Source organism: Carcharhinus amblyrhynchos, chromosome 19 (genome assembly GCF_965287045.1).
Source record: "Carcharhinus amblyrhynchos chromosome 19, sCarAmb.v2.hapA, whole genome shotgun sequence".
NCBI classification, from domain to species: domain Eukaryota; kingdom Metazoa; phylum Chordata; class Chondrichthyes; order Carcharhiniformes; family Carcharhinidae; genus Carcharhinus; species Carcharhinus amblyrhynchos.
Window position 1 is genome coordinate 42,465,010 of NC_137342.1, and position 25,309 is coordinate 42,490,318.

Consider the following 25,309-nt stretch of genomic DNA (forward strand, 5'->3'; position numbering starts at 1 on the left):
GTGTAGAGAAAGATGAGCTTAATGCGAGGTAGGTCTATTCAAAACTCTGATGGCAGCAGGGAAGAAGCTATTCTTGAGTCGGTTGGTACGTGATCTCAGACCTTTGTAGCTTTTTCCTGATGGGAGACAGTGGAAAAGAGTGTGTCTGAAGTGTGTGGGTCCTTGATTATTCTGGCTGTTTTTCTGAGGCAGCGGAAAGTGAAGGCAGTGTCAATGGATTGGAGGCTGGTTTGAGTGATGGACTGAGCTTCATTTACGACCCTTTGTAGTTTCTTGTGGTCTTGGATGGAGCAGGAGCCAGACCAAGCTGTGACGCAACCAGAATGAATGCTTTCTATGGTGCATCTGTAGAAGTTGGTGTGAGTTGATGTCTCCCTGTCTGTCTATCTATTTCAGTCTCGAAAATGTCAATGGTTGCAGCAGAAGGCAGGAACAGCAGTAGGCTGTTTAGTTCCTTGAACCTACTTATCTATTCAGTTCGACCATGGCTTTTCTAGTTGTACCTCAACTCCATTTACAGAATCACTTGGTTTGCACTGCCAGTTCTGTTTTAATTTTGTGAAAAGCTCCATATATCTGTTCTACTCCATACTCACTTGATATGCTTCCAAAGATCTATCTCAGACTTGAACACTTCAAGGGAATCTGCGTCCACTACCTTTCCATGGGGACCAAGAGTTCCAGATGTGTCCACCACCATTTATCTGAAAAGTTGCTTCACAGCCTTGTTTGTAAATAGTCCAGCTCCATTTGTAAGATTATTCCCTAGAAACAGGATATTTTCTGACCAGTTGGTAAAGGGGAATTCCAAAGTCCGTGGAACAGTGAATGGTTTCAGGATGTGCCCTAACAGAGGATGGAATTTTACTGCCTCACTCGTCCTGAAACCATAAAATCCTACCCGAGGTCAACGGACTTTTCCTTGCTCCACTCCTGACCTGCTCCGATTCCAGTGGCGGGTGGGCCAGTAAAATACCGGCCAGAAAGACAAGTCAGTAATTAAGTCTGCTTTGATATTCTAATAAGCATAGCAACTGTATTCTTTTTTCCTAACCCCTTTTTTCCATAATCATAGAATCCTGCAATGCAGAAAGAGACCATTCAAACACGAAGTCTGCACCAACCACAATCCCACCCAGGCCCTGTCCCCATATTTACTGACTAATCCCTCTAACCTACGCATCCTGGGACACTAAGAAGCAATTTAGAATAGCTAATCAACCTAGCCCAAGCATCTTTGGATTGTGGGAGAAAACCGGAGCATCCGGAGGAAACCCATGCAGACATAGGGAAAATGTGCAAACTCCACACAGACAGTGACTCGATCCGGGATTTGAACCCAGGTCTCTGGAGCTGTGAAGCAGCAGTGATAACCACTGTGCTACCGTGCTACCATGCCAATCCTCCATAATGTTAAACGATAATTAAGCCCTGTCCCATTGGTACTGCTTGGTGGGCACTAGCAGTGTGCCAGGCTGGCACTGCCCCTGCTCCCAACCTCCTGGGAGGTCTCAGTGGCCTCTGGTCCTACCAGCAAGGCCATCATGACAGGTCCTCGCTGGTGGGGACCATATGTGATCCTTGCCGGTGAGGGCCTTCACCAACATGGCCGCGAAGACAAGTGAATCCAGACAATTCTTTCCCGGGTTCAATAATAATATTTTGATCCATATTAACACGGGTTGAAGCGTGAAATCGGGCACAAACTTGATTTTCTGTCTCTCGCATGATCTTACCAAAACACCCTGCCCATCAACCGGTAGAACAAGAGGTAAGATCACCCCAATTGAGTGAGAGGGGGTAGGTTCAAAATAGGTGAGGAGAAACTACTTCTCTTGGAGGATTGTGAATCTAAGGAATTCACTGCCCCAGAGTGCAGTGGAGATAGAATCAATCAACTCATTCAAGATAGAGATAGATGTTTTTCTTCATTCATGGTATTTGGGTGTTGCTGGCTGGGCCAGCATTTGCAGTCCATCCCTAACTGAACTGAATGGTTTGATGTGTTTCTGATGAAAAGTGTGATAAGGGGCTATGGGGAGCAGGCAGTTGAGACCAGGAGAAGGTCAGACATGATCATGTTAAATGGCAAAGCGGGCTCGAAGGGCTGAATTGCCTCCTCCTGCTCCGAATCCCCATGTTCAAAGAGTTCAAATGAAAAGACAGACAAACTTCCATTTTACATCCACCTGAGAGGTTAGCAGAGCCTTGCTTTGAGATTGCATACGAAATATAGTACTACCAACAGCACTGGTGTATTAGTCTGAATGATATGTTTAACTGGGACTAGGGCTTGAACCTCTAACCTTCCAGACGCAAAGGTGAATGCATATAAGCACCGAGTTAAGGCTGAACCCCAAGCAAATTAGCAAGACAAAGTGATTGAGGCAGTGAAGGAACACCCTCTCATAGTGGAAAGCTAGGAGAGAAGAGCAAACAGTAAGAGGGCCAGATGATCCCTGAGGAGTGTACAGCTGAAGGTATCTTAAATATCAGAGAGCCCTTTCTGAATAGATGTTTTTTTTTATTTTGTTAGTTGACAAAAAATGATCAAAAAGCTTTTAACTTGACTTTGCTGAACTTTTTTGTTCTTTCCTCTTTTTTCATTCAGTGGCTGCACCCGGTCACAAGAATACGAATTAACTCCAGTACCACCAACGGAGGTACTATCCATGACAAATCTAAATGAAACTGAGCCTCTACAGCAAGAAGCAGAAAGCTGACCCTCATCACCCAGAGTTGGATCAGTGTTATCCACTGCACTGCATGGGGGAACGCAAAACCAATGGTTTCGGGTGACCGTCAAGAGACATATTTGACCATGAAACAGAAGCATCAATTTCTTAAAAATTACTTTTGTTACCTGCCTCTTTCTGAGCCACTTCGATCCACTCCATCCCCTTCAGCCAAGAAGAGAGGATGCCACAGATACTAGACCATGGCAATCGGTTCCTTCCCAAGCCTCCATCACTGATACATATGGAACAACCAACAAGAAATAATGGGTCTCTGGACTTCCATTATGAACATGAGTGTTAAACTCAATATGAAGCCATGCTGCAAACCCATAGACCCTCCTTCAGATCAGAATAGTGGCAGAGAGGTGGGTAGAAGGATCAATGCTTTGAAATGAACTCTTATGATCATTATACATAGATATAAATATATATTTCTACTTTCCCAAAAGTAAAAATTCAACCATTTCAGATTTTCTGTATTTTTATACAACTTTTCAAAGACCAGATTTTCCACAAAATATTTTTATTTAATTTTCATGGTGGATTCCCTAAAGGGCATTGTTCACAATCGGACAGTATATTTTGATTGGGAGCTTGTGGACTCATTTCCTGAACTTAATTAGCTAATTGGCATTTTGATGTCAAAGGAATGGATTCTTGCATTATGTCAAGTATGTATGTTTGAGAGAGCCATCTTTATGCTTCTGGTGTTCATATCACCGTATTTATGATCGTTTGTTGTAAAATTGTCTATTATAACTAAGAGAAAGGCAAATTCACATGGATGGCACAGTGGCAGAGCAGTTAGTATTGCTGCCTGACAGCGCCAGGGACTCGGGTTTGATTCCCTGCTCAGGTCAGTGCCTGTGCGGAGTTTGCACATTCTCCCTGTGTCTGAGTGGGTTTCTTCCAGGTGCTCCAGATTCCTGAAAGACGTGCTGATTAGCTGCATTCGTGGTGCTAAATTCCCCCTCAGTGTACCCGAACAGGTGCCGGAGTGTGGCGACTAGGGGATTTTCACAGTAACTTCATTGCAGTGTTAATGTAAGCCGACTTATGACCGTAATAAAATAAAATGAAAGGAATTAATTGGAGTTGACATGTGTGTGATTAAAGGCAACAACACCCTACAGTTCCTTGCTAAAATCTGTAGCCGCCTAAGAAATGTTTCATTTCTTGTTGAGTATGTAATGGGCTGTTTGAAAGAGTACAGAACAGATTGGATTCACTACATCAGAAAGCTGAACTTTGGTCTGTCTAACCTAAAGGCCGGAATTTTACCATACCGCCTGCCATAGGAATCAGAGCAGGCAAGGGATGAAATGTTTGAAAGGGCTGTTGACCTTGGATGGGATTTTACAGTTTTGGGATGAATCATAAAATCCCACCCACAATGTCATATTCAATCTGAAGCTCTACTTACTTGCTGTATGTATGTTTATGTATAAATGTGTGTGTTTGCGTGTGTGTGTGTGTATATATATATATATATTATATATGGTGCTTAAGAGAATTATTTAATTGTAAATAAATCTATAAGTTGCTTCAGTAAGAGTGATAATATTCATTTTTTGGAGCAAACATAGTGCAACTGGAGGCTGTCAGATTGGAATGGGTAATGGGTAACCCATTCAGCCCCAGCAACACTCAAAAGGAGCTTGACATGATCAAGGGTAAAGCAGCCTGCTTGACTGGCACCACATCCACAAACATCCACTTCCTCCACCACCGGCGCTCAGTAGCAGCAGTGTGTACTACCTACAAGGTGCATTCCAGCAATTCACCAAAGATCGTTAGACAGCACCTTCCAAACCCACAGCCATTTCCATCTAAAAGAACAAGGGCAGCAGATACATGGGAACACCACCACCTGCAAGTTCTCCTCCAAGCCACTCACCATCCTGGCTTGGAAATATAATCGCCATTCCTTCGGAGTCGCTGGATCAAAATCCTGGAATTCCCTCCCTAAAGGCATTGTAGGTCAACTCACAGAATGTGCAGTAATTCAAGGAGGCAGCTCACCACCACCTTCTCAAGGGCAACTAGGGATGGGCAATAAATACTGTAAGAAGTCTCACAACAGCAGGTTAAAGTGCGACAGGTTTATTTGGTAGCAAACGCCACTAGTACTGTGTTTACACCACTCCAACGCTGGCATCTCCACATCAATAAATGCTGGCCAGCCAGCGATGCCCATGTCCCATAGAAAATATGTTGGAAACCCTCCAATGATTTATCATTGTCACATGTATTGGGATACAGTGAAAAGTATTGTTTCTTGCGCATTATAACATACATAGAATACATAGGGGAGAAGGAAAAGAAAGGGTGCAGAGTATAGTGTTATACTCATGGCTAGGGTGTAGAGAAAGATCAACTTAATGCGAGGTAGGTCCATTCAAAAGTCTGACAGCAGCAGGGAAGAAGCTGTTCTTGTGTCAGTTGGTATGTGACTTCAGACTTCTATATCTTTTTCCCAGTGGAAGAGAGCATGTTTGGGGTGCAAGGGGGCCTAGATTATGCTGGTTGCTTTTCCAAGGCAGTGAGAAGTATAAGCGAAATCAATAGTTGGGACGCTGTTTGGGTGATGGAGTGGGCTATGTTCATAAGTCTTTGTAGTTTCTTGGGGCCTTGGTCAGAGCAGGAAGCTGAGATGCATCAGAGAAGGATGCTTTGTATGGTGCATCTCTAAAAATTGGTGAATGTCCAGAGTCAAAACAGATTTTTATTTCTCAATGAATACAATGAGATCAAATTTCATTGTATTCGTTTGTAATCACATTTGTAATGGATAAATTTGGCTTGTTTGAAATGGACTGAAGTGATTATCGGGAAGTGCAGAGAATTTTCTTGCGGCTTGGACGCAGATGCTTTCTGCTAATCCTTTTTTAAATTCAGTCATGAATTACGGACGTTACTGACTAGGCCAGCATTATTACTCTGTGGATCTGGAGTCACATGTTGGCCAGACCAGGTAGGGACAGCAGATTTCCTTCCCTAAAAAAGATGTAATCAGCTCCAGAAACCTGAGGAGAAATGAGAAACTTCATTTGAGGTTGCATCCGAACATCCATTATAAAGAGGATAGGGTTGCATTTATATGACACCGCATTCACATTTCAGAGATGTAAACATTTTTTGAGGTGTCACTGGTGTTGTGTCAATAAACCCAGCAGCCATGTTGTGCAGAGAAAGTTCCAGCATCAGTAAGTGATCAAATCTTGTGGCAACACTAGTTAGGGAGGAACATAGATCACCAAACCAGGAGAACTCATATGGTGTTCTTGAAGTAGCGCCAGAGGATCTCAAGTTTAAACCATTTTGAAATTAGTTTGAGATCCAAATCTGCAACTGTTTTATGTTGAATATTTATCAAATCCTTTGCATGACCTGCAAATTCAAGCTGCTAACTGGAAATCCACAAGGCAAACAAAAATATTTATATTCTTTCTGACCCAGAACTACTTGACTGTTCCCAACTGTTTCCTCAGCAACAAAATAATTCTCCATGTGAAAAATAAGACCTCTGCTAATCCTTCTGAAAACGTTAAAGGTGTAATGGATTATGAGCCTGTGTTCCAACGGAATGCAAGTTGTACTTGGCACCATTACAGAAAACAAGCTCAAAAAAAAAATCAGAGCCTCCCAGAGGGATATCATTCAAATCAGAGGATCCTATCCCATCCAGCCTCCCATTCATTGAAATCGGTCTACACTTCCCACTGCCTCTGAAAAGTAGCCAGCATAATCAAGGACCCCCCACACACCATGGACACTCCCTCTTCTGCCTTCTTATCAGCATTACTTTGGCACAGTGGTTAACACTGCTGCCTTACAGCTCCAGGGACCTGTGTTCAATTCCTGGCTTGGGTCACTGTTTGTGTTCTCCCCGTGTCCCTATACAAGTAGGATGGGGAACATTTAAATGGGAAGGGAACAAATATTTTAGCTGGGAGGTTAGCTGGAGTGTTTCGGCAGGGTTTAAACTATTATGTAGGGGGGTGGGGAGGAGACAGTTAGCTCAGTAGGCACTGGGATTGGGAGCGGGTTGGGTGACTGGGTAAGTCTAGATGATAGGAAAATCTCCCAGGAGGCGGAGGATCCAAGTGGGCCTGAGGGTCTTCAGTGCATCTGTTTTAATGCGAGGAGTGTGACAGGTAAAACGATGAACTTAAGGCCTTAATGTTCGTGAGGAATTTAGATGTGGTGGCAATAACAGAGACATGGTTAAAGGAAGGGCAGGACTGGCGGCTAAATATTCCTGGGTATAAGTGTTTTAGGCATGACAGGGGAGGGTCCAAAAGAGAGGGGGGAGTGGTGCTGTTAGTTAGGGAGCACATCACAGCAGTGCAGAGGGAGGATAATATAGAGGGGTTAGGAATTGAGTCTCTTTGGGTGGAGTTGAGGAATAGGAAGGGAGCGATTACTATGCTAGGGGTGTACTACAGGCCGCCCGACAGCCTGTGGGCAGTGGAAGAAGGTATATGTGGAGATATTTTGGATAAGTGTAGGGAGAACAGGGTTGTTGTAGTGGGAGATTTTAATCTCCCTGGGGTGGATTGGAAGGTGCCTACAGCCAGGGGTTTGGACGGGGAGGAATTCACAAGATGTGTATTGGAAGGGTCCTTGGAACAGTATGTGGATAGCCCGACTAGAGAGGGGGCTATACTGGATTTAGTTCTGGGTAATGAGCCGGGTCAGGTGGTTGAGGTTGCATAAGGTGAACATGTGGCTAATAGAGACCACAACTCTGTCTACTTTAGGATACGAATGGAAAAAGATGAGTGCTGTCCTAAGGGGAGGGTGCTAAATTGGGGGAAGGCTAGATACAGCCAGATTAGGCAGGATCTTAGGGATACAGACTGGAATAGGCTGTTGGAGGGCAAGTCCACGTTCGGCATGTGGGAGTTTTCAAGGGAAAACTGAAACGGGTGCAGGAAAGGCATGTGCCGGTTAGGAGGAAGGATGGGAAAGGTAGGATTAGAGAGCCGTGGATTACTAGAGATATTGAGGACCTGGTCAGGAAGAAACGAGAGGCGTATGTCAGGTCTAAGCAACTGGGAACGGAGAGAGCGTTGGAAGAGTACAGAGAGAGTAGGAGGGGTCTCAAAAAGGGAGTTAGGAGGGCAAAAAGGGGGCATGAAATGGCTTTGGCAGGTAGGATTAAGGAAAATCCAAAGGCGTTTTACTCCTATGTTAAGAACAAAAGGGTGGCTAGGGGAAAAAAAAACATCGGTCCCCTCAGGGACAGAGGAGGGGAATTGTGCTTAGAGTCCAAGGGAATGGGGGAGATCCTGAATGAATACTTTGCATCGGTATTCACGAAGGAGAGGGGCTTGATGTCTGGTACGGTCAGCAAGGGAGCTGTAGACCAATTGAAGGAATTATCGATTACGAGGGTAGTAGTATTAGGGCTTTTAGGTAGCATTAAAACTGAAATCTCTGGGGCCTGATGGCATTTATCCTAGGCTGCTTAGGGAGGCGAGTGATTAGATTGCTGGGCCTCTGAAGCAAATCTTTGTCTCTTCTTTGGACACAGGTGAGGTCCCAGAGGACTGGAGGATAGCGAACGTGGTACCATTGTTTAAAAAGGGTAGGAGGGATAACCCAGGTAACTATAGGCCGGTGAGTTTGACGTCAGTGGTAGGCAAGTTGATGGAGAGGATTCTTAGGGATAGGATGTATGAGCACTTAAAGCATTGCGATCTGATTAAGGATATGCAGCATGGCTTTGTAAAGGGGAAGTCTTGCCTTACGGATCTGGTGGAATTTTTTGAGGAGGTGACAAAAACGGTTGACAAAGGACGAGCCGTTGATGTCATCTATATGGATTTCAGTAAGGCATTTGACAAAGTCCCTCATGGTAGGTTGGTAGAAAAGATTAAGGCTCATGGGATACGAGGCCAGGTATCTGGATGAGTTGAGAACTGGCTTGCTAAGAGGAGACAGAGTAGTAGTAGTGGAGGGGTCCTTTTCTAGCTGGAGGTCTGTCACTAGCGGTGTGCCGCAGGGCTCAGTACTGGGACCTCTTCACTTTGTAGTATATATAAATGACTTGGAAGAGGGAGTAAATGGTGTGATCAGCAAATTTGCAGATGACACTAAGATAGCTGGATTGGCATGCAGTGAGGAGCAGTGTCTGGCAATACCACGGGATATTGATAGGCTGGTATATTGAACAGATATATGGCAAATGGAGTTTAATCCAGATAAATGTGAGGTGATGCATTTTGGCCGGAATAACGTAGGGGGGAGTTACATGATAAAGGGTAAGCCTATAAAAGAGTATAGAAACGCAGCGTGACCTGGGGGTGCAAGTGCACAAGTCTTTGAAGTTGGCAGTACAAGTGGAGAAGGTTGTGAAGAAAGCCTATGGTATGTTAGCTTTTATAGGAAGGGGTATAGAATATAAGAGCTGTTAATGTTGCAGTTGTATAGAACGTTAGTTAGGCCGCATTTAGAGGACTGCTTCCAGTTCTGGTCGCCTTACTACCGGAAGGACATGGAGACTCTGGAGAGAGTGCAGAGGAGGTTTACCAGGATGTTGCCTGGTATGGAAGGACTGGGTTATGAGGAAAGATTGAGCAAATTGGAGCTGTTTTCCCTTGAAAGACAGCGACTGAGGGGGGATCTAATAGAGGTATATAAGATTATGAGGGGTATAGATAGAGTAAACAGAGGTAAGCTATTTCCTATGTTAGAGACACACAGTACGAGGGGCCATGGGCTTGAGGCAAGGGGGGAGAGGTATAACACAGATATTAGAGGGAGGTTTTTCACACAGAGGGTAGTGGGGGTATGGAATGCTCTGCCAAGTAAGGTGGTGGAGGCAGGCACGCTGGAGTTGTTTAAGAGTAACTTAGACAGGCACATGAGTGGGTTGGAGATGGAAGGATATAGGAGATTGTTTTAAATAAGATTCATTAGCATTGGGACGTCCCTGGTAATGTAAAAGGATGTGGTATGATAATAATGTTTTTCTCTTTTAATTCACAGGTTTTAAGTCAGTCTGTCTTGTTGTCCAACGAGGGGCGTACACGCGAAAGATGTGCTATTAGGCTGATTGGAAGTAATAAATTGTCCCTAAATTAGTTTCCCTCAATGTGGATTGCCATAAAACAATAGATAAGGGTCATGGGTGGAGGGGGGGACTGGTAACGTTAAAATGGCGGCGTGGGCTCGTTGGGCCTGTTTCCCGGGCTGTTTTTGCTCTTTGTTCTTTGTCTGCATGGGTTTCCTCTGGGTGCTCCGGTTTCCTCCCACTCTCCAAAGATGTGCAGGTTAGGTGCATTGGCCATGCTAAATTGCCCCTTAGTGTCCTGGGATGCGTAGGTTAGAGGGTTAGTGGGGTAAATATGTGGGTTTACGGCCTAAGTGTGCAAACATGATGGTCCGAATGGCGACCTTCTGTACTGTGGGGATTCTATGAATCCTCCGTTGGGAAAAAGATACAAAAGTCTGAGGTCAGGTACCGACTCAAAAACAGCTTCTTCCCTGCTGCCGTCAGACTTTTGAGTTGGCCCCTCGAGCCTGCACAGCTATTCAATAAAATGATATTTGATCTGGTTGTGACTTCAACCCCACTTTCCTGCCTGCCTCCCTTGGGTCGTCTACTGAGCTCTGCCAAATTACATTAATTCCTTGGCAAGGACATGTTCTGCTTGTCCTTGTTGCTCTTGACTCAGTCATAGCTCCAGGCTTCTTTCTGTGGACTGCAAGAGCATTTCTGAGCGCTAAGTTCAAAGAAAGCAAATAGAACCCGAGAAAATGGGCTTTCAGGTCTCACACTTACACGCAAAACGACTGAGTCTTATCACCTGTCAACAGAAAGCAACAACTCACTGACGCCTAACCACGTGTTTCACTGCCTTCAATGGCTCACCACAGGCAGGGGTTTCCAGCTGTCATCGCCCCAAAACCAGAAAATCCTGCTCGCGGTCAATGGGTCTTTGCATAGTCCACTCCTCCCCGCTACAATTCCTGTGGCCGATGGGATGGGAGAACTCCCCCTCCATTGACTAGCTAACCTGTAATAAGATAAGCTTCAGTCCCCAGTTGTGCTGACCCACCTCAGCCAGGGTAACAGGATTCAGCGCCTCGTTCATTCCTGGGTATCTGCATGCATTTGGATATTACCACAAGTCTGCATTCTGCAAGTCAGAGTCAGGGTCTGAAGTCACTGTTGTTAAGTGGCCCACTGTCATTCGTTGTCAAAGTTCCCACATGGTAATTGCTGCAGGAAGGATGGTATTCCATGATTAACATTCACAGAGGCTAGACGTTAGTGCAACAGTGTTGAACCAATGATAGTTTATTTAATTTGGATAAAGACACTACAGGCGGGATTCTCTGATCCCATCCGTGGACACCCTGCTGCAAAGGAGAATGGAGAATTTGGCGTCAAAACGCCATCACTTTCATCAGCGCCAGAGAATCCCAGCCACAAACGAGGACAGAGATTTTCAGCCAATGCATTGTGTTGGGTGTATGAAGTAACTCTAACGCTCGACTTGGCCCCATCTGACAAAGGGTAGGATCTCATGACATTTACGGTCTGCTTCACTGAAGGTGTGGACTCCTTTGCTCAGTTAGGAGCCTCCTGTACCTCAATACATGGCTATGTTTCTTGTCTGAAACACGACAGCAAACATTAGCTACTAGTCAGGAGTGTCAACACAGCCAGCTCAGTCCTGCGCTGCCCAGTGTATTACAAGAACCGTATTCATCAGGGGTTTCAATAGTGGTGAACAATAATACTGGCTAAGTAATGCTAAGCAATGGAAGTGAGCTATTGGACATTATGGTAACTAATTTATTATAAGGTTTACTGACTGAAATTGGGACTGTAGAATATGGTGAAATGAATCTTTGTACAATTTTTTAAACCATGCAACTAAGTGAAGCATAGTTTAGGCTGCACGGTCCTTGTTAAACATGCTGCTTTGTCACAGAGGCCAAGGCTATTTTGTTGCTTTTATCAGTGGGAAAACATTTCCTGATTTCTCAGAACAGCTAAGAATGAACACTTCAACAAAGAACAGGAAGATAAAATTCAGAGCCTTCAAGTCAGAGGGTCCGACCCCATCCAGCCTCCCATTCATTGACTCGGTCTACACTTCCCACTGCCTCTGAAAAGCAGCCAGCATGATCAAGGACCCAGACAGACATTCTCTCTTCCACCTTCTTCCATCGAGAGAAAGATACAAAAGTCTGAGGTCACATAACAACCGATTCAAAAACTGCTTCTTTCCCTGCTGCCGTTAGACTTTTGAAGGAACCTACCTTATTGATCTTTCTCTACACCCTGGCTATGACGGTAACACTACTTTCTGCACCCTCTCCTTTCCTCCTCTACGTACGGTATGCTTTGTCTGTATGGCGTGCAAGAAGCAATACCTTCCATTGTGTCCCAATACATGTGACAATAATAAATCAAATCAAATCCATCTACTGAAATGAAAAGGACTTGTCGTGATTGGAGAACCATTTGCAAATTCAGGACATACCAAAGCCCAAGTATATGTTTTGAAGTGTAGTCCTCTAGGAAAATTTGAACATGGAGTCTTCCATCACACTCTTGACTTGTGCCTTGTGGATGGAGGACAGGCTTTAGGGTAGTTAGGAGATAAAGAACAGAACAAAGACCATACAATTCAAATGCAGCTTCTAGAAACAAAAATATACAAACGTACCAAATACCTTTATTGGGTGTAAATGGTCATTTCCTTCATTCCTACAAGGATTTTTTTATATAATTACCATTTCAAAAACAGCAGTTGTAACTTTATGTACAAGTTGATCTAATCCAAAGTAGAATAAGGATATATTGGATACTGTATTGAAATCACTTCTATTTTACTGGATATTTACATTTCACTTACATGGACACTTGACAGTACCAGAAACAAAATCGTTTACGACAACCCAGTGCAGGAACATATTTCACTACCTTCCAAGTCACTCGGATACTGTCAGCTAACTCCCCCTTCCGCCGGATCACAATCTACAGAATGGTTCTCAGGCTCACAGCACCATTCGTCCAGCTGTACCGATCGAATTGATCAGCTCTGGGGATGCAATGAGGTAGGTCAAAGGGCCAATCCGCTGCTTCGTGCATGCACAGCAAAGTGGACCACCACCACCTTCGCCACCACTCTGTCACATAACAAGCAAGGAGAAACAGAATGAGTAAACACTGAACACTCTTGGGATGCCCATGCTTCAAAAAGCACACAGCATTCAACTGAAAAGCCATTAATTTCCAACCCCTCTTGTTCCACACTATTCCCCACCTCCACCATTTTTTTTGTGTTTGTGACAATACTGTGCCTTTAAGAAACGTATTTTAGTCATGTTTCTGCGCAAGATGTGTTTACCAGTCCCTTCCATTTTATCAGAGCAGATCGACTGAATCCAGAAGCACAGTATTGTCCCTGCAGCAACATAACTGATCGTCACCTCAGGCGGGATTTTCTGGTTTCGGGGCACGCGCGGCAAAAAAATCCCACCCTACGACTGAGCTGCTCACTGCCTTAACCTCAAGACAGTTGCCAATGCCCAATGGCGTGGGTGGCCAGTGATGGGGTAGCATGGTGGCACAGTGGTTAGCACTGCTGCCTCACAACTCAAGAGGCCTGGGTTCAACTCTTGGTTTGGGCCACTATGTGTGCAGAGTTTGCACATTCTCCCAGTGTCTACGTGGGTTTCCACCAGGTGCTCCAGTTTCCTCTCAAAGATGTGCAGGTTAGGTGGATTGGCCATCCTAGATTGCCCCTTAGTGTCAAGGGGACTAGCTAGGGTAAATGAATGGGGTTATGGGAATAGGACCTGGGTGGGACTGTGATTGGTGTAGACTTGATGGGCCGAGTTCTACAATGAACACTATTCTGTCATTAAAGCGTTACATTCACACCCTCCCCAGTCCCATCACGGATTGGCATCCATAGATGGTCTTTATCCAATACAGGGCACTGCCCCCTTCCAGCAGGGAGCAAAATCTCCTTCTACCAATGCTGGGATTAGGTTGGAGAGGAGGTCACCAGTTGATGCAACCACCACTCACAGGGGACAGGCTGTAAAGCAGGAGGATACTGGCAACGCATTCACATCTTGTGGCAAAATGGATTGCTCACCAAGCCATCCAAGGAGGAACTCCCAGTGCCTCCAGACACACAGCATGGGCTCAAACCTACGGACACCAGGCGTCCAACGAGAAACAAGTTGGCTCTAAGACCACACATCTGGTGATGGAGGATTGGCACAGATTCAATAATCAGATACATAAGCCAGCTGTGTCTGCAGTACCCTACAACACTACTGACACGTTAGCTTGGCTCAGAGATGGTAACTGGAGATGTGGAGCCGATGCTGGGATTTTTTTCCCCTCCAGTATCGTGCTATTGCCCAGTTGGATAAATGGGTCCCACCCGGATCAGCAGTGGGAAGCTGGTATGCTGTGCTTCTGTTTTATTTATTTAAACTACAATGTGTGTGTGTGTGTGTTCACTAATCCACGCACAGGTTCACTGGGCTTGCAGAAGGAAATGTGACTGTAGGGAGAGTCGCGCCTTTCCTGCATTGTGTTACTATCCCAAGGTTTAATTTTAAATGAGGTGCACAGTTATCATGAAACAAACTACAAAACTCAAGGCATGGAGTCAGCAGCAGCCAAGGCCATCGGACAGATTGTCTCCTCTTCCAGAGGAAGAGGTTGATTCTGGACTTGAGAGAGTTGGTTTATGAGGACACACTGAGTAGACTGGGGCTATATTCTTTGGAATTCAGAAGAATGAGGGGAGATCTTAGAGAAACATCATAAACTATGAAGGGAATAGATAACCTAGAAGCAGGAAGGTTGTTTTCCACTGGCAGGTGAAACTAGGACTAGGAGGCATGGCCTCAAAATAAGGGGAAGTAAACTTAGGACTGAGTTGAGGGGGAACTTCTTCACCTGAAGGGTTGTGAATCTGTGGAATTCCCTCCGCACTGAAGCAGATGAGATTACCTCTTTGAATGATTTTAAAGCAAGGACAGATAAATTTTTGAACAGTAAAGGAATTATGGTGAGCGGGCGGGTAAGTGGAGCTGAGTCCACGAAAAGATCAGCCATGATCTTACTGAATGGCAGAGCAGGCTCGAGGGGCCAATTGGCCTACTCCTGCTCCTAGTTCTTAGGTTCTCTTGGATTTGTAAAATAGGGAGCAAATAATGAATGGTTCATGTAGCAAGTTGAGAAGCAGCTCTGGTTAATATATTCCCTCAACAGCACAACCAGCAGCAACAGAAAGTTGTCCAGGGATCACATCCCTGCCGTCCTCAATCAAGATGGCATCTTTTATTCAATCCTCGCACTTACATTTGAAGGCTAATCCTCACCTGTGTATGTGGGACTGTTCTCAGAGTTAATACTGTTCCTCTCTCAATGCGATTTGAACATCCGCTTGCCTGGCAGTTAGAGAGTATGCCCTCTACAAGCAGGCTCGAAGTCAGCTCTGGCTTCAGGAAGTATTCCTGTGGTGTTGAAATTAAACTCCTCTTAAAAGCTGGAAAAATGATTTCAAACTAAAAATGACTGATAGCGAAAGGCACACACAATAGCAGCAATGGCATACACAGAGTAGATCAGGCTCCAGGCATTACACTCAGCTCCTCTCCCCCTACAGCCAGTATCGATGCTGAAGTGGATCACACAGCCACACCAACATTTGTCAATAAGATCACTGTGGATCTCAGTGCTGCGAGCAAAATATAAACCAGTAAAATGTTCCATCGTCTCAAAGGATAAAAAATGTGATACTTTCTCTAAGCTCTGAGGGTCATTTCAAAGGATAAAACCTTCCGCAAGCTCAGAGGGCAATAACATATGAAACAGCAGGAGGAGGACTTCGTCCAGTCAGTCATTATGGGTGACACAGTGGTTAGCACTGCTGCCTCACAGAGCAAGGGACCTGGGTTTGATTCCCGGCTTGGGTCACTGTCTGTGCGGAGTCTGCACGTTCTCCCCGTGTCTGCATGGGTTTCCTCCGGCTGCTTTCGTTTCCTCCCACAGTCTGAAAGACACGCTAGTTAGGTGCATTGGCCATGCTAAATTTTCCCTCATTATATCCAAACAAGCGCTGGAGTGAGGCGACTGGGGATTTTCACAGTAACTTCATTGCAGTGTTAATGTAAGCCTACTTGTGACACGAATAAACAAACTTTATATATTACTATTACAACTTTACCACCTCTTTCTATACCCCTTAACTTGAGAAAATACAACTCTATCCCAGCCTTAACTATATTCAACCAAGGACACTAGACATTTCTGTTGATGGAAGTAAAGTTGATTGTTCCCAGCGACAGAACAATTATTCTTATTTCTTTTTTAGTTCATTCGTGGGACACGGGTGTCGCTGGCTGGCTGGCATTTATTGCCCATCCCTACTTGCCCAAGGGCAGTTGAGAGTCAACCACATTATCGTGGATCTGGAGTCACATGTAGACCAGACTGGGTAAGGACAGCAGATTTCCTTCCCTAAAAGGACATTAATGAACCAGATGAGTTTTTCCAAAAAAAAAATCGACAATTGTTTCATAGTCATCAGTGGATTCTTAATTCCAGAATTTTTTTTGAATTGAATTCAATTTCCACCATCTGCCGTGGCAGGATTCAAACCCAGGTCCCCAGAACATTAACTGAGTTTCTTGATCAATAATCTAGCGATAATACCACTAGGCCATTCCTCCCCTTTCAAAAAGCTATAACAAAATGAGCAGTGTCTGGATGAGCCTCGTTTGGTGTGAAACTTGTTCATTTCTTTTCAAAGGAACCCAGAGGCTGGTCTCTTTTGGATTTTATATAAAGAGAGAACTTGCATTTCTACAACACTTTTCACAAGCTCAGGACTTCCCAGAGCACTTTACAAACATTCAAATACTTTTGAACTGTATTGGAAGTCAATTTATGCACAGTCACCTCCTACAAACAGCGGAACAAACGACCACAGAATCTGCTTTTAGATGTTGGCTGAGACACTTGGAGAACACAATTTATTTTCAAGTAGAGTCATGGAATCTTTTCACACTTGCTCTGAGAGGGAACACATTACAAGGCCTTGGCTTAATGTCTTATCCAAAAGGCTTCACCTCTGACCGTACAGCACTCCCTCAGTGTTGTATTAGAGTGTCAGGCTGGATCATGAGTTGAAGTGTAAACTTCTCAGGGACTCCCTTGACAGTGCTCCCAACTGTGCCAGGCCAACAACTTTTTTAAACAAATAGTTCATTCTAAACTTCTACTTATGCGATAGGTTGGGGGTAGGTGACCATGAAGTGGTATTATGCCTGAGTTAATCTACTGACCCAGGATAATGCACAGATGGTGGAATTTGAATTCATGAAACTCTGGAATTAAAAGTGTAATGATCCACTGTTGATTGTTGTAAAAAGCCATCTGGTTCACTCATGTCCTTTAGGGAAGGAAATCTGCCGTCCTTTGGCTGATACTTGACTCCAAATGCACAGCAACGTGGTTGACTCTTAACTGGTCTCTGAACAAGGGCAATTAAAGATGGGAAGTAAGTACTGTTCTAGGACAGCAATGCACATGAATGTATTTGTACCTCAAACTTGTCACTGTTTCTCACCTATTCAGTTTTGAAGGACACATATTGGGTAAAATGCCATATAGAATATGAAGCAAATACATTCTCAAAGAATCTTACTCAAGAAAGATACATTTCAACAGGACAAGCAACTTGACTTGAAATCTTAGGACAAGTTCATTGGAGTAAAAAGCTTTTCACGTCTTTGTGAGAATTTGTTCTTGCTCCCTATCCATTCAGCATTTCATTAGATCCTATGGGATGTCTTAGGGAAAATGCATTCGTGCTTCAAAGCGCTCTAATCCTCGGAATGTGGATAGAATTTCCAATTTCCCACAATGCAACTACATAGTATTGGCCATATTATCACAAGGTGTAATGACCCAGCAAGTACCAGCAGCTTGCAAGTAAAGAGGAAAAAACAAGATGAACCCTGGCTCATGATAGATCTCCAGTTAGTCTGCTTTCCTTTTGGCTGAGGAAAGACTATTTCCTGAACACAGACAACACTGTTCTTTTAGCTGAGGCCCTGCTCTTTCTCAACAATCCTGTCAACTGTTTGCCTTCAACTATTTATCTAAAATTTGCTCTTACGTCTGTTTCAACCAACCTTTCGGGCAGCACATTCCAGATCACAACTCCTTGGACAAAATAGTCTCCTCATGTTACCTCTGGTTCTTCAGTGTCCTTGTACTTGTGTCCTCTGTTTACTGATACTTCTGCCATTGGAAACACTCTCTCTTTAAAGTTTATTATTATTGTCACAAGTAAGCTTACATTAACACTGCAATGAAATTACTGCGAAAATCCCTCAGTTTCTACACTCCGCCACCTGTTTGAGTCTTCTCCAAGGGAGGATTTAGCATGGCCAATGCACCTAATCAACATGTCTTTCAGACTGGGAGGAAACCAGAGCACCTGGAGGAAACCCACAGGGAGAATGTGCAGACTCCTCACCGACAGTCACCCAAGCCAGGAATCAAACCCAGGTCCCTAGTGCTGTGAGGCAGCAATGCTAACCACTGTGCCAATCTGAGAGAGAGGGTGTGAGAGAAAAGGGAGAGAAAAAGAGAGATTGGGGGTGGGGAGGGGGTGAGAAAGAGAGGGGGATAAAGATGAGGAGGGGGCAGTGTGTGTGTGTCCCTGACTGTCCAACAACCAAGGCGCAGAACACATGGAGAGATTTTGACAGGAACATGCAAAAGCAAAACGAAGGCGTTGGAGAGACTGTACAAACTTGCAGCCGACCCATCTCTTCAAGTGCTTGGCAGAGCGTACAGATCACACATTGGTTCACTGTGTTCGGAGATGGCCAGAGTACAAGCCATCCTGAATCCGGGGGGATAGCTGGAGGAAGAAAACTTTTCCACATCCCCTCGCAGGCCATGGCATCCTTCAGAAAGTGAGGTGCTCAGAATTGAACACAAAACGCCCCAGTTGGAGCTTAATCAGCTTTCGAAAGTTACTGCATAATCTCCCTATTAATAAAGCCACGGATTCCATTCCTGATTTTGAGACAGCTTTCTCAACTTGCCCTGCCACCTCCAGAGATTGTGATTGCAGCCCCCACCCTACATGTCTCTCGGCTCCTACGTCCATTTTAAAAGTCACACCATTCAGTTCATATCGTCTGCCCTCATCCTTCCCTCCAAAATGCACACATACAAACGTAGCAGTAGATCATTCGGTCCCTCAAACCTGCTCCGCCATTTAATAAAGATCAACTGTGATCTGACTACATCTACATTGTCCTGCCTAACCATCAAAAACAAAATGTATCATGTAGCATTGCTCCACGTTGCTCAGTTCATCAGTTGCTACATTGACTTCCCTGACTAAAAATGCTCCCAAAAATCTAAACCACATCAGAGTCAGAATGCTGACAGGTTTTACCACAGGACAAGATGAATGTATTTTTCTAAACCCTTGTCTGGCAGGCTCTCTGACAGCTGAACACAAAAGTACTAGTTCTTCTCTAATCTCCTAGGCGTTGGGTGACTGTCTGTGTGGAGTTTGCACACTCTCCCGTTATCTGTGTGGGTTTCTTTTGGGTGTTTCGGTTTCCTCCCACAGTCCAAAGATTAGTTTCGTTGGCCGTGCTAAATTGACCCGTAGTGTCAGGGAGACTAGCAGGGTAAATACACGAGGTAATGGGGATAGGGCCTGATTGTTGTTGGTGCAGGCCTGATGGGCTGAATGGCCTATTTCTGCACTGTGGGGATTCTATAATTCTATGAAATCACTTACATCAAAACCAATTACGGATTAAAACTAAGTTCCTGTCAACTGGAATCACATTTGCTTTTCACCTCCGCACCCACTCAGTAACCTGCATCTTTCATCGCGACAGGAACAGGATAGAACATAAGAAATAGGAGCAGGAGTAGGCCATCTAGCCCCTCGAGCCTGCCCCGCCATTCAATAAGATCATGGCTGATCTGTCGTGGCTCAGTTCCACATTCCCGCCCTCTCCCCATAACCCTTAATCCCCTCGCCTATCAAAAACCTATCAACCCGCGTCTTAAAAATATTTAGCGAGGCAGCCTCCACCACTTCAACAGTCAGAGAATTCCAGAGATTCACCACCCTTTGAGTGAAGAAGTTCCTCCTCAACTCCGTTCTAAACCGCCCCCCCTTTATCTTGAGGCTGTGCCCCCTAGTCCTACTGTCCTTTCTGAGCGGCAAGAGTCTCTCCACCTCTATCCTATCCATCCCATTCATCATCTTATACGTCTCAATGAGATCTCCCCTCATTCTTCTAAACTCTAACGAGTACAAGCCTAGTTTATTCAGCCTCTCCTCATAGCTCAACCCCCTCAACTCCGGTATCAGCCTAGTAAACCTCCTCTGCACTCCCTCCAAGGCCAGTTAACAGCTTTTATCTGCAGTCAGCAAGTCCCAATTGGTTAGAGACAACTCCCTGTCCCTGATAGGACCTCCGCGATCACCATGTTTACATATCCACTGCTGTCAGCCAAGGGAGAATTCCAGAATTCTCTCACCAAATCTCAAACTCTCTCTCTCTTCCCCTTTAAACCCAACACTTGTCATCCCTCCTTATGTAGCTCAGTGTCAAATTTTGTTTGATAATTTCTGACATCAACGACACGATAGTAGATGTTGCAGTATTTTGGTTACAGTCATCGAGGAAAGAGACAACGGACAGTTTTGAATATATTTGGAGGCGAACTCGCTGGGGTCTTTTAAAAGACTTCTGGATGAGTATATGGGATCTAATGGGATTGGGGGTTATAGATAGGTCTATGGCTTAGTAGGTATAGAAGTGATCGGCGCAACTAGTGGACCGAAGGGCCTGTTTGTGCTGTAGTGTTCTATGTTCTATATCCATAGAATCCCCACTATGCAGAAGGAAGCCTTGGCTCATCGATTCCGTGCTGACAACAATCCCACCCAGGCTCTATCCTTGTAACCACATGTATTTACCCCGACATTAAGGAGCAATTTAGCACGGCCAATCACCCTATCCTGCACATCTTTGGAGCGTGGGAAGAAACTGGAGAACCCGGAGGAAACTCACGCAGTCACGGGGAGAACATGCAAACTCCACACAGGCAGTGACCCCAGGCCAGAATTGAACACGAGTCCCTGGTGCTGTGAGGCGCAATACTTACTACACCACCGTGCCACCTCTCCATATCCGTCTTGGCCAGAAAATTCCTCAGAAATCCCCAGCTTCAGTTCTGGCTCATTAATTCTGGCGATGTTCTGCGGAATTTCCCCACCGTCAGAGAAGTCAAACGGGAAATAGATTGTTATTTGAAGAGGGAGGAATGTGCAGGGTTCTGGGAAAAAAGGTGGCAAAACGACACTCGGTGAACTACTCATTCGGAGAACTGGTGTAAGAAGAATGGGTCAAGTGACCTTATGCACTGTATCAATTCTGTGAATGCCGTCGTCTCACTTCCATGGATACAAAATGACTGGCCAACTGAATACTCGGAACGGTTGCCAACTCTTTAGCAAGTTGGAATAACTCTGAGAATTGGACACTCTCTTGCGCAAAAAGGATATGGGCTCAAGCCCACCCCAGCCCCAGGAATTGGGCCTAGAGGCTGTCACTCCAGATAAAAATTAAACCAAGGCTCCTGCTCTAATCTTTCAAAGGATTGAGATTCTGTGGAATAGCTTGAAAAGAAGTTTGATCACCCAGAATTCTGCACCTTCTCTCTTCCTCATCTGACACTCTCTAGAGCTCAGCAACTGGCCAATCATCTCATTGCTCTTTGCAAGATCTCGTGCCAATTGCTGCCACAGTATAACAGCCACTGCCCTTCAAAAGCAATTCATCTCATGTCTTTATTCACAGGAGATACACGATAAGGAAGTTAGTCTTTTAAAATTCCACCAAACCTTAAATTGATCTTTCACCCCCCACACACCCAGTGGACTTTGGTTGACCGAGGCAACGCAATAAGAGGTTGTACCTTCAGGATAGAATCATTGAACTTTACAGTGCAGAAGGAGGCCATTTGGCCCATTGAGTCTGCACCAACCACAATCCCATCCAGGTCCTATCCCCATAATCCCATGCATATACACTAGCTAGTCCCCCTGACATTAAGGGGCAATTTAGTGTGGCCAATGCACCTAACCCGCACATCTTTGTAGTGTGGGAGGAAACCCACGCAGACACAGGGTGAATGTGCAATCTCCACACAGACAGTGACCCGAGATGGGAATTGAATCCAGGTCCCCAGCGCTGTGAGGCAGCAGTGCTAACCACTGTGCCATCTTGCTGCCCCATAGTTCATTAACAGAGGGGAGGGCTTGCGCGGCACAGTAACCTGGCCGCGGAGGTTATGAATTGCACACTCCAGCGTGACATGCCTCGCGAGCACTTTTATACACAACATGTAAGCTGAAGACAAAAAAAAATGAACAGAGGAAGCACTTCACTCACACCAGCAAAGGATAGGAGACATTCCAAAGACCTGTTCATCACTAGGTGCCTTTTTGTCCGTGTTACAGCAATGTAAAGCAAATTCCAATCGATATCTGGCACTGCATCTGTGGGAAAGAGATGCAATTTAGATAAAAATAAATTTAATATCAAAACAACCATTTTCCAACATTTGTGGAATTGCAGTTTTTTTTCCCCTTGAGGTGAGGATTAGTCATTCAACTGATAAGATTGGAATGGGAGGGCAAGTTAGGGTGATGGAGAGATCGCAAATCGATGCGGCTCAGTGTCTAAGCTGTTGCTGAGTTGAGTCCATTTGGAAATTTATTCTATAACACTCTAGCTGAAAGCATTGCTATTTCTCAAAGCAAGTCAACTACACAGGCGTGTCAATGTCAGTTTCTAATCGTGACAACGATAGCTAGGTATGGCCTTGGGGACCGGAATGGAAAGCGTTATTTGGGCTAGGATTTATTTATCCTATCACAGGATGTGAGTGTCAGTGGCGAGGCCCAGCACTTGCTGGTCATCCCTAACTGCCCTTGAACAGAGTGGCTCACTGAGTATTTACGAGTCAACCACGTTGCTGTGCTTCTGAGTCATGTATAGGCCAGACCAGGTAAGGGTGGCAGATTTCCTTCCCTAAAGGGCACGAGTGAATGAGGTGGGCTTTTACAACAACTACTGATAGTTGAGCCTATTCAGTTAATGGAATTTAAATTGCACCAGATGCCAGTAACCTAGCCGTGGAGCTTGTGAACCACAAGATTTGAAATAGGATTCAAACTTACATTGATCTGGGCCTCTTTACTACCAGTTCAGTCACATTACCACCGCGCCACCATTTCTCCCAACCCCTAATTGACTGAATTGTCTGCTGGTCTGCACTAACTAGGCTTATACATGAAGAGCATTTTCAGACAGATGGAGGGTTAAAGAGTACATAACATACCACTGACTACTTGCCTTTAATAGAAGGGAGAGGAAAGAATTGAGAAAGGAACAGAAAAATACTTGCCTCTCTTGAATTCCAGCAGGATATGATAATCATGTCGATAACCTGGGACTTTTACAAAGTCATTTGTTATTTGCACCATGTCAAACTCACATCCTTTTACTTTGCGAACCGCTCCAAAAACAATATCTTTCAAAGAGAAAAACAAAAATCTAAATTTTCAATCTCTTTAATAATTCATGCCTGTTAATCTATAATAGAAAATCATCCATGAGAGAGATTGGGCCACACGAGTTAGCACTGCTGCCTCACAGCTCTAGGGAGCTGGGTTTGATTCCCGGCTTGGCTCACTGTTTGTGCAGACTTTGCATGTTCTCCCTCATGTCTTTGTAGGTTCTCTCTGGGTGCTCTAGCTTCCTCCCAAAGATGTGTGAGTTAGATTGATTGACCATGCTAAATTGCCCCTTAGAGTCCTGAGATGAGCTGTAGGTTAGAGGGATTATTGGGCAAATAGGCAGGGTTATGGGGATAGGGCCTGGGAGGGATTGTTGTCGGGTGTAGACTTGATGGGCTGAATGGCCTCCTTCTGTACTGTAGGAATTCTATGATGATTGTATGAAAATTCACCAAACACAGGAACAACTGGACGAGGCCATTCAGTCCATCCAGCCTGTCCTGCCAATCAATGAGATCATGGCTGATTGGCAGTAACTCCATTTAACCCTTTGCCCCAATCTCTTCATACCTTTGACATCAGCCACTCACCCTCCCTACCGGAAAGGACAGAGAATTCGGCGCTCAATCAAATCTCTATTCACTGCAGCGTGATGGGAGAACCCTCACTGGCGTGAACAGCTGGAGAATCCTGCCCTATAGAGGGGATGTTCTGACTTCATTTGCCTTGAAACCAGAGAATCCTGCCCGAGGTTGACGGATCTTTCCATGGTCCGCCCCTTGCCTGCTCTGATTCCCATGGCGGGAAGGATGGTAAAATTAGTCCCAATAGCTCTCAATGGTTCATATCATTTTGGAATTGTTTCATTTGCTCACGTTCCAAATATAACTTGGAGAGTTTCATTAAACTGTGAATATAAAAGAGACAGAGACACAAACAAGCAGCAAAAACTGCGGATCAAATAGTTGTGGCTCAATCACTAAAGATGCTTCTTCTCATCACTAATTCTATAGAGTTTAGTAATGATTAAATCACCCAGAACTTACTGTAATCTATTCTTTGGGAAACCAGGCTTCTGGGTTCAATTCCCTCTCCAGAGCTTGAGGGCAAAAAGCAAAGCTGGCTCTTCAGTGCAGAGCTGAGGGGGTGCTACACTGTCTGTGGTGCCATCTTTTTGATGATATGGTAAAAAGAAGGCCTATTTCTCTTAGGTGGACGAAAAGTAAAAGCTTTTTTTTAAATACCACAAGACTTGATGCGGTGCAGCAAGAAATAGATTCCAGGTATCTTGTGTACACAAAACGGGTAACTACTTTTCCACACTATTTTCTTCAGTAAGATGTCTCACAACCCCAGGTTAAAGTCCAACAGGTTTATTTGGAATCACGAGCCTTTGGAGCGCTGTTCCTTCCTCAGGTGAGTGGCCAAATAAACCTGTTGAACTTTAACGTGGCATTGAGAGACTTCTTACTGTGCCCACCCCAGTCCAACGCCAGCATCTCCACATCATGACTATGTTCTTCAGAGCAAGGGTATTTTTTTTTTTGAAAGATTTAAAGTTAATTCGCAACATAAATACTCAACCACCCAAGGTAATACAATCAGAGAAATTGGTTTAAAAGAACTCAGTCTATCTGCTCTACCTATTGCCCATTCAAGGCAGAGGTAAGAATTTGGGAGGAAAGGAAGGGAACAGAATGATGGGGGCGGCACAGTGGTCAGCACAGCTGCCTCACAGCACCAGGGTTCAATTCTAATCTCAGGTCACTGTCTGTGTGAAGTTTGCACATTCACCCCCATGTCTGTGTGGGTTTCCTCCAGATGCTCCAGTTTCCTCCCACAGTCCTAAGATGTACACGTTAGATGGATTGGCCATGCTGAATTGTCAAAGATGGAGGTTAGCATAGAATTCTTAGTATGAAGTCCTTCTTTTAG

General features: G+C 44.7%; 2 protein-coding genes across 9 annotated transcripts in view; one reads left to right on the forward strand and one right to left on the reverse strand.

Annotated features, from left to right (window-relative positions):
• The window catches only part of LOC145355655 (uncharacterized), a 114,314-nt gene extending 110,115 nt beyond the window's left edge, over positions 1 to 4,199 (forward strand). For all 4 annotated transcript variants that reach the window (XM_080207901.1, XM_080207905.1, XM_080207904.1 and 1 more), the window contains one exon: positions 2,612 to 4,199. In XM_080207901.1, the coding sequence (XP_080064027.1) occupies positions 2,612 to 2,723 (112 nt within the window). In that variant the 3' untranslated portion in view covers positions 2,724 to 4,199. The remainder of the gene's footprint in view (positions 1 to 2,611) is intronic.
• An 8,220-nt stretch (positions 4,200 to 12,419) lies between these two features.
• Positions 12,420 to 25,309, reverse strand: part of fbxo18 (F-box DNA helicase 1) — a 50,715-nt gene continuing 37,825 nt past the window's right edge. For 3 of the 5 annotated variants that reach the window (XM_080207662.1, XM_080207667.1, XM_080207666.1), the window contains 4 exons: positions 23,263 to 23,388; positions 22,245 to 22,351; positions 15,114 to 15,248; positions 12,420 to 12,893 (listed from right to left, as the gene is read on the reverse strand). In XM_080207662.1, coding sequence (XP_080063788.1) covers positions 12,762 to 12,893; positions 15,114 to 15,248; positions 22,245 to 22,351; positions 23,263 to 23,388 — 500 coding nt within the window. In that variant the 3' untranslated portion in view covers positions 12,420 to 12,761. Of the gene's footprint in view, positions 12,894 to 15,113; positions 15,249 to 20,985; positions 21,127 to 22,244; positions 22,352 to 23,262; positions 23,389 to 25,309 lie in introns of those variants that run through there. The other 2 variants (XM_080207663.1, XM_080207665.1) reach the window with 2 other exon arrangements.